Consider the following 12,272-nt stretch of genomic DNA (forward strand, 5'->3'; position numbering starts at 1 on the left):
TGGGTGAAGTGACTTGCCTAAGGACACAACGACAGATCTTGAGTCGAGCAGAAATCAATCCTCTGACCTTCAGATTGGTGAACAAGTGCTCTTACCTCTGATATTTAGAGGACGCAGACTTCCACCAAGGCATTATAGTTTCAAACCAAAAATACACACATTTGCTTAGAGAAAGTTATAGAAACCATGGCCCGTATCTTGCAATAATAATGATGGCAGGTGACAGAACCCCCTTTAATATATTTGAATAATATACTGAGTTGGCAGGATTCTTGGTGTCATATAACTTTACAGTCTCTTATGTAACATTACAGGATCTACAGTCTTCTAATCTGCATCTGTGCATGTAGGACAATGGTTATTCTACTCCATGCATAAGTGTTATCCAGAATTAAACCTGAGTACAGCTCCATCACCAGTGACTTGGGGCCGAGAAAATAGGTCAACTAGAAGCAGAGAGCAGAGAGTGGAGAGGAGGGGGAGAGGAGAGGGGCATTTCTGGGCGACAGTCTGCCATACAGTATATAGACTATTCATGAATAAGCTCTGTGTAAGCCCCGGGCAGTGATTCGGCCCCGTTACTATGGCGTCGATGGTGAGGGGCTGTGGAATGTGGCCTAATACTGGGATCACGGCACGGGAGGGAGACCACTATAGTACAAGCTGGTTTAGTCACTGGTCACATCTACACTTCAAGACTAAAAGTTCTGCATATAATGTATGTTCCTGCTCGCACTATTGCCCTATTAAGGAATGTGAATTTAGCTAATTCAAAATGAGCTGTTATGGTGTGCAAACTTTTTTCCCACATATTGAAAAATATATGGAGCAAGGGGCCACACACTACAGGACAGTTAACTGAATCTCTTAAAATATTGCATTTGACATACAGCATTGGAGCATTTGTGTTAACCCCTTAATGCCCACTGTCACAAATATGCGACAAACTGTTTGGATCAATATATAAACCAAGTTAGCGGCTGCATTCCCCCAATCCAGGCTAGTGCATATGCAGGAGCTTCCAAGGAACCTTCGGCAAGCACTTGTTTCTAGTTGTCGCAAATTTGCAACACATCCAGATTTCTACTTATTTTATTTTTTTTGTTTTTTTGCTATAGTCAAATTAATAATCTCAACTTAATTCACCATCTACTTGAAGGCAAAAAAACACAGAAAACATTTTTTATACACATCTGTATAAATTCAAGCATTAAGGGGTTAAGTTTGTATCACATCAAAATGTATTATGATGGCATACATTTTCAAAATTTCATGAAAAGGTATTACTTTCGGTGGCAGGGCCAACAAAAATTGTTCTCAGGGCCATACTTTGGACACCCCAGCATGATGGTATGGTACAAATTTCTCTAAAATATAAATTTCTTTCAACTGAACTACAAAGTGAGAACAGCTTTTCCGAGATGCAAGATGCCAGCCTTCTGCAGTGTACATTTTAGAAGATGGTTTGTTATTCGAATAGTTTAATTTAGTCTTTATTTGAAGGGACAATGTACAGAGACATTAAGCTCATAAAAACAGAAAGTTCGGTGCCAGATTAAAGCTAAATAGCTCATTTCCATTTGCAGGCCCTGATTTACCGAAATAAATTATACAATGCAATTACCTTCAGTTAGTAAAACGTAGCGGATTTGCTCCTTGCTCCTCTCCTTGGAAATGTTTTCACAATAGCATTAAACTATTTTCTATTTATTTAATCGTAAGTGTTTTTATGGCTTACAAAAAGACCTTCACAACATGTATTTTTACTTTGAGCAGAGTTGCCACAACACAGAGCTGACCTTTAACATGTCCTGCGGTGGCGTCACCTGCCTGTCACCATGGAGATAGATGGATAGGCTTAATGCCACACACATTCCAGGCATAGCAATAACATCTCCACGGAGACAAACAGGTGGTGGACCCTGCATTCGACAAGTTAAACAGTGCACATTTAAAAGGTACCACATGTAATATGGAATGACTGTGAGATAATGAACATGCTCTTCCTTTTTTGGTTATAAAGTTACATCCAAATCTCTCAGTATGATATTTTACACAATATGCATTTCACAATATTTACTGCATTATTTTGTGTAGGCTATCGCAACTATGAATATTCTACTACTTCTTTTTAAAATTCTCTTCAGCTTTTGGTTCTGTTCTATTTTTCTTCATGTTGTCTGCACAGAATTAGAGCAAAGAATCATGGTCTATGTTGTTCTCTCTTTTTAACTGTTGCACCATAACAATGAATACAAGCAAAGAAACTTGTAATTTAATATACTGTGATGGTCCATGGTATTATTGTGAGACTACTGACGATATGTACGATTTTTCAGTTATTGTTACACCCCTATATATAGCCCTGTCTGTTTGCCTCCACTCTCCTTTCTGACCACACAGTTATCCTTTTATCCTCACCTGCTTCTCTCTTTCATCTCGAGCCTCACACCTGAGTCTCTGCACAGTGTACAGTGCCAGTAAATATGAAACAAGTCTGTGTGCGTGCCTGTATGTGCGTATGTGTTTGTGTGTGTGTGTTTATGTGTGTGTGTATGTGTGTATTCTTCTTCCACGCTGCTCCTCCATCTGTTCTGACCATCAGCTGACTGCCTGGTGACCCTGCGCCTGTGACGCCTCTGACCTGTTCTCTGTGCATAAAAACCACTATCTGCACCGCACTCAACATTATCTGCCCACACACCATTAGTCACATAACAGCAAATAAAGAGCTTGTTGATGAATGAGGAACTTACTCAGACAAAACACATGACACTAAATACTGCATTGATGTAAACAGTTTCAACATCATGTCTAATGACGAAATGTGATTTTTCAAGAACATTAGGAAAAAAAAAAAAAACACCAAAAAAATGCTTTTACTCTAGGCATTTCAGTCAGCATCAGCATTTATAGGTATCAGACTCTACAGTCATGTTCAATCTTGTGAAATGATATAAACCACAGTTAAAAGAGTCATATCATCACAGTATATGGGCCATACATGGCTTGTACTTTCACTTCAGAAGCCACTTCAACTTCTGTTCAAGGGGAATGGTAAAATTTATAGAAAATCAATTTGCAAACATGCTATGGATGAAGGGGTTGACTCTCTATATAGGAGTGTCAAATTCTAATTCACAGAGGGACAAAATTAAAAACTAGGACTAAGTCGTGGGGCAAACTAAATATTTATTGAAAAATTTCAACATTTGCATGTTTTCTCTTCTTTTGAGATATGTAATGTTAAACTTTTTCTTATTAAAATAAATGTTTAATAATAGTTTTGCTTAAACATTGAATCCAGAACAAGTATAAAATTTTAAATAAATAATGTCTCTATAGCCTATCTGTAGCCGACAGGCCAGCTCTAATACATATTTGATATGATCTCGGTCCCCGGGCCTGAGTATGACATGTCTGCTCTATAGCAACCCTGAAGAAAGACTACAACTTTAACATTTTAAATGTACACACAGTAGGTATAATATATTAGACTCAAAGCCACTGTTCCACCACTATGATATAAAGCATTAAGTCTAAACTGTGTTACCTATACAGATTACTAAACATTATTATTGTAGGCTTCCCAATCACTAGGAATACATCTCCCACACTTTACAAAGGCTAGTAACTTGGACACATATTTTATCTCAATTCAGTTCAGACGGGTGAGACTGACAGGTAAAATATCGAATCAGAGACAGACGGTTCATCTGTATCAAAATAAACTTAGCTGCTTGGAAAAAAGAAAAGAAAAAATATCACAGAGGACTTTCAATAAGTGAAGCACTAACCTCTGTTCACCTATGACAGGTCTGATGTGTCATAAATGACAGATGACCAATGAGCCTGTGTTACTGGAATAAACTAACGTGATAATACCACACTGACAGATCTTATCAGTACTATACAGAGTGAACCAGACTGTGTACTGAGGTCAGCTTTATTTGGTGCTGATAAGATAAGAAAGAATGAAACCAACATAAATATGACTAAGACTAATTAAGTACATTGTTTGCCACAGACAGGAAAAGCAGAGTACAACTTGACAACTAAAATGTGCTGATACAAACACATTCACATTTGTTCAGTCCTGGTTTACCGTACAGTCTGGATGTTAATTTCAAACCAATCAATATGAGCGCAACATATGGCCTGCAGCAAAATGTCTAGAAATGAAATGGAGATTATGTGGTACATTTAGGAATTCATAGAAGTGTCTATTAAAAAATGATATGCTTTCTGTTGAAGAAACAAGAGCAACAAGGAGATTTGAAAAGTGCCAATACTGCTGTTTAAAGGTGCACTGTGTAACTTTTCTGGCAGAGAGCCCACCAGTTACTTGTGATGTTGTTTATCTCCAATATTTTAAGTATAACATTTAACATTTCAATCTCCATAGAAATAAGCAGGCCCATTTACAGGTAAGATCTGTGAAGAAGTAACCCCACTCATAGTAAGAGTGCTTGTTTTTAGGTATTTTTGAACAATGAAATAAAAAACAAATGAATAAATGCATCTTATACAAGTTTTTATATCATATTGAGGAACATTATAGGCATCTCCATGGTAGCAGACCCCCAACCTCAAGAGTTACACAGTGCATCTTTAAACAATGACTAATCCTGTATGCAGTTTTTAATGTATTTATAAGCATAGTCTTTAAGTAATGTGCTATTATGAGTTTTATGATGGGCTATTTAAACCACTGCTGTATGGCCATTATTAAAAGCCTGCGTGCAGATGTCTGTGTTAGATTTCAAACTTGAGTGAAGGCGATCAATAGCGGTGCACAGAGCAGTATAGATACAGCTTATAGCCTGCAGTTAAATGTCTAGTCAGGAGTTTTGGACTGGAGGAAAGCAAAAATCCAATTCCAAATAACACACTTTTATCCTTCACGTCTTAAAGAAGTTGACAGGAGCAATATCTGATAGACGGTCCAAAGGTCCACCAGTTTAAATAATAATAATAACGCATAACACTTGGATAGCACTGTTCAAGACACTAAAAGATATTTTACATGAAGGGACAAACACAAACAAACATGTATGTTTGTCTGCCTGGAATGTTCCACAGTATGACATTAAACAGCTTACTTTACATTTATTCAATTACAGGTGATTTTATAGCTCCAAACTATCTAGAAAAACAGGCATTCTGACTCTTAGCGGGATTGACTATCCACAGATCTGACCTGTAACCTGGCCTGCTTTGGTCTCTGTGATATTAGATTTAATGCCATAGTGTGAAACATTTCAAACACAGTAATAACATCTCCATGGAGAAAAGCATTTGATGGGACTCTCCAAAAAAGTGAATGAAAGGTGATTTTAAAGAGGTGGGTTTTTCTGGCTTTTTTAAACATGGTGGAGTTTGGTTTTTATTTTACTGTCTCCATGGAGATGTTATTGCTTTACCTGGAAAGTTCCACAGTATGACTTCTCTATCTTCATAAAGTTACAACAAGAAGGTTGCACCACTGTGGTGCAACCTTCTTGCCAACTTTCAGGTAAGATTTGTGTCTGCTTATATTATATAATATGCATGCTTGATTATTTTTAGGAACATAAATGCCTACAGAAAGTACTGCAAGATAGAACAGTTTAATGCCATATAGTGTAACATTCCAAGGAAAGCAATAACAACTCCATGAAGACAAACAGGTAGCATAACAAACACCGAAAAGTTAACCAGTGCATCTTTAAGCAGCGCTGAACATGACATCTGAAATCTGAACATCAAATTCTTTAGCCTTGAAATGTGAATGACACATTTTTACATTATGTTAACAATAATTGTGAAACAAAAGCATGGGTTCTGAAAAATAATTGAAACTCACTTATATATCCCTTGTCTGGTTTCTGTTGTCTACTTCTCCAAATGTGGTGAGGTTGTGACTAAGAGCAGAACTATCCACAAGCATCAAAGAGGAGCACTGACAAAGATGCACAGACAGGAAAACCACACTGACATCACAAAGATCCCAAACATGGCCTTTATGAGCAAATGAACCTTTGCTTTAAGGACAGTGTTGGGAAGTACCTCAAGACATGTACCGAGAATATGTGAAATAATACTAATTCTGAGTACCTGTATTCCGGTATAGTTGCTTTTTCATTTGCTGGTATTCAGAATAGAGTTACAAAGGATTACATTGCAATACTTGACCACACGATTTAGACTTTAAATTGTGCATAACTAGTAAGAAAATGTGAAAGAACTGCTCTTTTGGTGAGGCATGTATGATTTTTCCTTCTTAAAATTAGTGATAGAAAATGCAGAACAAGCAGTGAAACAAATATAAAGCAGTTTTTATTGCTAGATTGCGTTTTAACAATATAATTAAAATGCAACTCAATGTAAAAGTATTCAGAGTATTCAGAATACAGTACTGTGATTGGCCAATGTATCTGAATATATTTTCATTCAGGTATTCAGTTTTGTGTAACTTAAAGGTGCATTGTGTAACTTTTTGGTTGGCATCTGTCACCTGTTTGTTTCTCTACCAGTTTTTTTTTTTTTTTTTTTTTTTTAAACCAGGTGTTTTTCTTTTCCGTACAGGTGGTTTTATAGCTCAAAAATACCTCGAAAAACAGGCATTCTGACTGTGAGCGGTTTGCTTTTCCACAGATCTGGCCTGTAACTTGGTCTAGTTTGGCCCCCATGAAGACAGAAAGGTTTAATACCACATTGTGAAACATTCAAGACAAAGCAATAACATTTCCGTGAACAAAGAAAAGCATTTGACGGAGCCTCCAACAGAAAAGCTACACAATGCACTTTTAATGCAATTGAAAAGTATACTTCTATCACTGCCTATGAGCACGAGAGCAGAGACTGTCGCAGAGAGCCACAGACTGACAGTGGAAAAGTGTTGAGACAGCAAACACAGAAAACCATTTCACTTCCTGCCCTGTGTGGCTCTCTTTGTATTTGTGTCGCAGAAGCAGCAGCTCTCCATAAACGCCGCTCTATCAGTCTGTACAGCTGCTCCAGCACAGTGCAATGAATGATACTGTAGTCATGACAAGTGAGGTGTTTGAGAAGAAACTGTCTGATCTTGTGGCACGAGATCTTGTATCATCCCTAGGCCTTAGTCACACTCCCATTTGAGTAATACAAGTTGAGGTCTACAAGTGACAAAAGCTTTATTCTGGCAGTATTAAACAATTTGAACATTTGTGTTTCTTGCACCTCTCCTTCAGATATGATTTCGTGTTTCTTATTTTTGTGTGTACCCTTTAAAAAACACCAGATTTTGTGGATTATTTAAAGTTTTACCCTTCCAACCACATTAAGTTCAAATTATACTATCCTATCTATCTATACTTCTATCCAGTGTGACCTAATGTGTATTGTAGGGCTGGGTGATATGGCCACAAAAAAGAAATCTTGATTTTTTTTTTTTTTGCACATTTTACTTGATTTTAGTCCAAGTCAGAGCAGGGCTTGCTTGTGTTTGGAACATTGACATTTTCATACTTAGCATATCCTATTATTTATGAAAATGTAAACTGCCTTCAGTGATATTTGTATAGATATGTAAACTCATTCAAATTGTTTAAAAATCAGAATGACTATTTAATTGTCAGTTCTTTAATTGCATCATAACCTGATTTGCAAGTAAGAAAGTCAAGAGTGAACTTCATAGTAACCCTTGATTTCACAATTTTGCAGTTTTTCAAAATCTCAGTTATTAAAAACACAAATTAATCAAATGAATCTGATGAAGTACCCTGCCCAAATGGATTGATGAACTTGATTTGACTTGTATTTCACAACAGCTGATAATTCCTTCTGCATGGGACTGACTAGGGCTAAAACAAAATGAGAGGTTGTCACCCGTATTTATTGTTATGTTTTCAAATTATTTATAGTCAGAGCTGCAGTTCAAGTACCTGATTTTCCAACCACGAAGGAGGAAGTGCATCTTTATTTAACTGTACCACCCATAAACAAGATAGACAGAAAAGTGAAGCACATGCAGTCAAACCTATCACAATACATGTTTAGCATGATGGCTCTCAAAGCTTTGACACTAAAAACCACCTTAGTATTCTGAGCATCAACAGATCTTAAATTATCTCAGGGTTAAGACAAGGCAAGTAAATTTGAATAGCACAATTCATACACAAACTCATTCAAAGTACTTAAAATAGGATAACTAGGGCTGTACTAAAGTAGAACCACACCATTGCTATCGTAGCTCGCACATTAATTACTATATCAACTTATCGTTCAATACATGACACTTTTTTTTTGCCGGGGGGGGGACAACTTTTGGTTATTTTACTGTACTACGAGGAGATTTGAGCTGTAAAGTGTCAGATTTTGAACTTCTATGAATCATTATAGATACAAACTAACTACTCGAGTGTTGCATTCTGTTTATTTTTTATTTATTGCTGTTATTTTTAAACAATATTGTATATGTAATATACTTTTTGTGGATAATTCTGCTTTATGGTTTGGTTTCAGTGTTATCGTTTATCATCTATACTTACTTGAAAAATATATCTAACATCAAAATTTGTTATCGTGACAGGCCTAGTTGTAAGGACCAGTTCAGCAGTTGTGATCCATACATTTCTCTCCAAATGCATGAAGAGCAAATCCAAAGAAAACAGATATTACATGTTTTTTATATCATACATCCCTGATACAGCCACTACCTCCCCCCTCACCCACCTCGCCCACCCCGCCCCTCCCCCCGTGGCGCTGCTCCGTCACAGCCAGATGACCTACTTCCTGTCTGCCCCAGCCAGCGCTCAACTGAACATGCGTTTAACAGAGAGCATGTGGGCAGGTGACACAAGCACCCAAACACTGCACCTCTCCAGACTTGTTTACCTGTCTACTCTTACGTAACAGAAGTGAGGGTAGGTTGGGCAGTCGTAATAAATGCGTAAATAAATGGAGCTTCCAGGAAAAACTAGTCATCATGGGAAAGACTGTGAAGCTATGAACGTAACTATAGTAATCCAAAGTAAGTAGTAGTACTCGAAGTAGTGCATTCTTGTGGTGGGCAAAACAATAATTTTAGAAATGGCGGTATGCAAGTCAAGTTTTGCTATTTTTGGAACTTAATGGCCAATATGTCTGCTTATTTTGTGTATTTTTTTGGATATTTTCTCTTCTTTCAGCCATTCTCCACAGTAAAAACAGCCTTATATCCATCGGCATTACAATCATGAAAAACTAGAACTGTTCCCAGAGCAGTAAACAATTTCAAACAGAATATAATATCTTTTGAATGCTGAAAAGTCTTAAAAATGTAGCGAGTAACAGAAAACTGAAGCCCATGAATAGATCACAATGCATACTTGTTTTCCAGAAGTAAAACCTCACAATTTGTACGAGCTTGGAACTGGGACAAAGTAAAAAGTAACACCCCATATAGCCTAAATTGTACAGTATTCCTTAACTATGGAACAAATACAAAGCCGTACGATAGACTTGGACTGCCAATGATAAAGTGACAAGTCATCCCTGGAAAACCTGATACTGAGTCACTTTGGAAAATATCTGTAATCGGCAACATCACCTATAGGTAAATAAATTGGATATCGGAAACAACTGGGAAAAATCCATATTACACCATCACTGTTTAAAGCAAGACTTAAAATAGCTAAAATTAAATAGGGCAAGCCAGACTCATAGAATGTAAACAAAGAAACTTATGCGTGACTATACCAGGACTTAGCTGATTAATAGCTGTTGTCATGATACTAAAACTTTAAACTCAATTTCAATACAAAGGAAAATACTTGTTAGTCAGGACAAATTCTAAAAAGAAAAGCACTCTTTATTTGGACAATACAGTAGAAAGTCCTGTACAACATTAACTTTTTCAGTATCGATACTTGTTCAAAAGTGTATCTAGTTTCGATACTAGTTTTAGTTTTGATTAGTATCTGATTTTGTATACCTTTGACAACCCTTATAAGCACATCTTAATCTGATCTCAACTTGAAATTCCCACGTATGCTACTCCAGATTCCACCGAAAAAGCCACTGTACCACCAAGTACGTTTGATGCAACACCAAATCTCCCTTGTGATCTCTCCTACCCTTTCCCATTCCTTTAAATTCTCCTCGTATAACTCAATTTACAGCATGTGTGAACTGTGAAGCACCATTTCACGTCAACAACTGCTTCCCTGAGATCTCCGCTCCACTGATGTAGGAGGCGAGACTGTTGAGATAAGGATAACATTGAGCGTGGCAGGTACAGACAGATTGGCCAGACAAGAATGTGGGATCGAAAATGCGAAAAAATAAGTGATGCAATGTGGCCGGATAGCTCTGCAAAACATGTGGGTAAGGAAGGACAAAGAAGAAATATATATGAGCTGTCTGGATGGAAAAAACATACAATTACAAAGCCACCACTGTATTTAATCTTTCTCAATAGCAACAAATAGTTCTTTAACATCAGTCTTGCATAGAAGCATCCTTTACTTACTGTCTATGAAGCCACCCACACAGGGGAAACAAGAAGCAAGCTCTCCACACATGCATTGTGTTCAGTGATGCGAAAAATAGTGGTGGTTTTATCTGCCTGTCTGGGTATTCTCAGTACCTTGCAGCAACATGGGTGAACAAAAGAATATGGGCATGTGGCAGAGAGACAGATTCAAGCTTTTCATTCATAATACAGCGGATAAAAGTATAACTAAATCATAAAATAGGTACATAATGCCTATGACTGTAAAAGCTGACACCAATCTCTTGTTTTCAGGTCAGCAGTTTCAGAGCTGGAATTCATCATGTTATCATTGACTTATAATGGGGCTATAGGCTCTCCATAGGTAGCTGTCAGTTTAATCAATGTCTATACATAATTTGATCTATAATTTGACACGTTTAAGCGGTTTTGTGTGGTCAAATCAGCTTCAAACACTCCTCAGCTCGTGTAAGAATGCCGGGTTGCAGTTAACGGGAGGGAGCGCTGGCTGTCTGGCAGGTGCAAAGGAGGAAAGGCGAGGAAGATGAATTGTGTTGGAATTAAAGAAGCATTAAAGGACTTACTCTTAAAGCGGAGAGGTCAATTTCATCCAGACTGCGAGCCGGAGAATCACTCGCCATGATGGAGGGCGCACGCCAAAACGCACGGTATCCTGAAACGGCTTCTTCCCACTGCTGCTGTCTGTAGCGTCTCTGCGACCCCGGTTCGCGCTGGAGAGGGTTGTCACTGCTTCTTCTGTGAATCTAACACACAAAACTCAGCCCGGATCGTGTCCTGAGGCTGGACGTGGTTGTAGTAGCCCGACCTAGCTGGTAAAAGGGCGCATGGGGACAAGAATAAAGCGCCCCTCCTGCTCCATGCCGGGAGAGGTAGCAGCGGTGATTCGAGGAGACGAGAGCCGGATAGAAGTGTGAACGCAGCGGGGAGAGGGAAGCTACTGGTGCCGCTGAGTGTGACAGACTGGAGGATACAAACACACACACACAGAGAGAGAGAGAGAGAGAGAGAGGCGGAGACATGGCCCGGACACGACCATCAGGGGCGGGCTTTGACTGGGTTTCACTTGCGACAAATATACAGACTTTTGAAATTTTGTGGATTGTGAGGAAATTCTTCTGATAAGACACACTTTTTTCCACTTACGTGGCCCAAGTGAGAAATTAATCAGTGCTAGCCTATTTTAAAGAGTGTTTAAAGAGCCTGTATTAGCCTACACCCAGGGTCTCCAACCTTTTTCCTCTGGTGAGCTACCTTTACTAAACAAAAATGCCAAAGAGCTACTTATACTTAGATAGTAGGGGTGTAACAATAACTGAAATATTGTGATATCGTATCGTCAAAGTTCTCATAATAATATCGTGGACCATCACATTATATCGAATTACAAGTCTCTTTGCTTAAATTAAGAGTTCTGGTGCAGCAATAGCTAAAAAGATAGAGAGAACTACATAGACCATGATCCTTTGCTCCATTTCAGTGTAGACTACAAGAAGAAATAACAGTTCTAAGCACTTTTAAGTCTTAGTTCTTTGGATTAAGTCTTGTCAAGGCATTTTAAGAGGAAAAAGTAACATATTCATAGTTTTAGCTGTTAAGCCTCCACAAAATATTGCAATAAATATCGTACCGTGAGATGTATATCATTAAAAATATCGTACAGACAGATTTGGATATTGTTACATTCCTAATCGTGAGCCTCCTCACCATATCATGAGCTTTCCCACGATATTGCAATAAATATCGTACCGTGATGTTCATACAGTGACAATATCATATCATGAGACTTGGATATCGTTAC

General features: G+C 38.0%; 1 protein-coding gene across 2 annotated transcripts in view; it reads right to left on the reverse strand.

Moving 5' to 3' along the window:
• Positions 1 to 11,449, reverse strand: part of tnika (TRAF2 and NCK interacting kinase a) — a 108,567-nt gene extending 97,118 nt beyond the window's left edge. Inside the window, exon 1 of one of the 2 annotated variants that reach the window (XM_055160220.1) lies at positions 11,038 to 11,449. In XM_055160220.1, the coding sequence (XP_055016195.1) occupies positions 11,038 to 11,094 (57 nt within the window). In that variant the 5' untranslated portion in view covers positions 11,095 to 11,449. The remainder of the gene's footprint in view (positions 1 to 11,037) is intronic. The other variant, XM_020922572.2, reaches the window with a different exon arrangement.
• Between the last annotated feature and the right edge of the window lie 823 nt (positions 11,450 to 12,272).

Source organism: Boleophthalmus pectinirostris, unplaced genomic scaffold (assembly GCF_026225935.1).
Source record: "Boleophthalmus pectinirostris isolate CB_2022bp ecotype Guang Dong unplaced genomic scaffold, ASM2622593v1 HiC_scaffold_10, whole genome shotgun sequence".
NCBI classification, from domain to species: domain Eukaryota; kingdom Metazoa; phylum Chordata; class Actinopteri; order Gobiiformes; family Gobiidae; genus Boleophthalmus; species Boleophthalmus pectinirostris.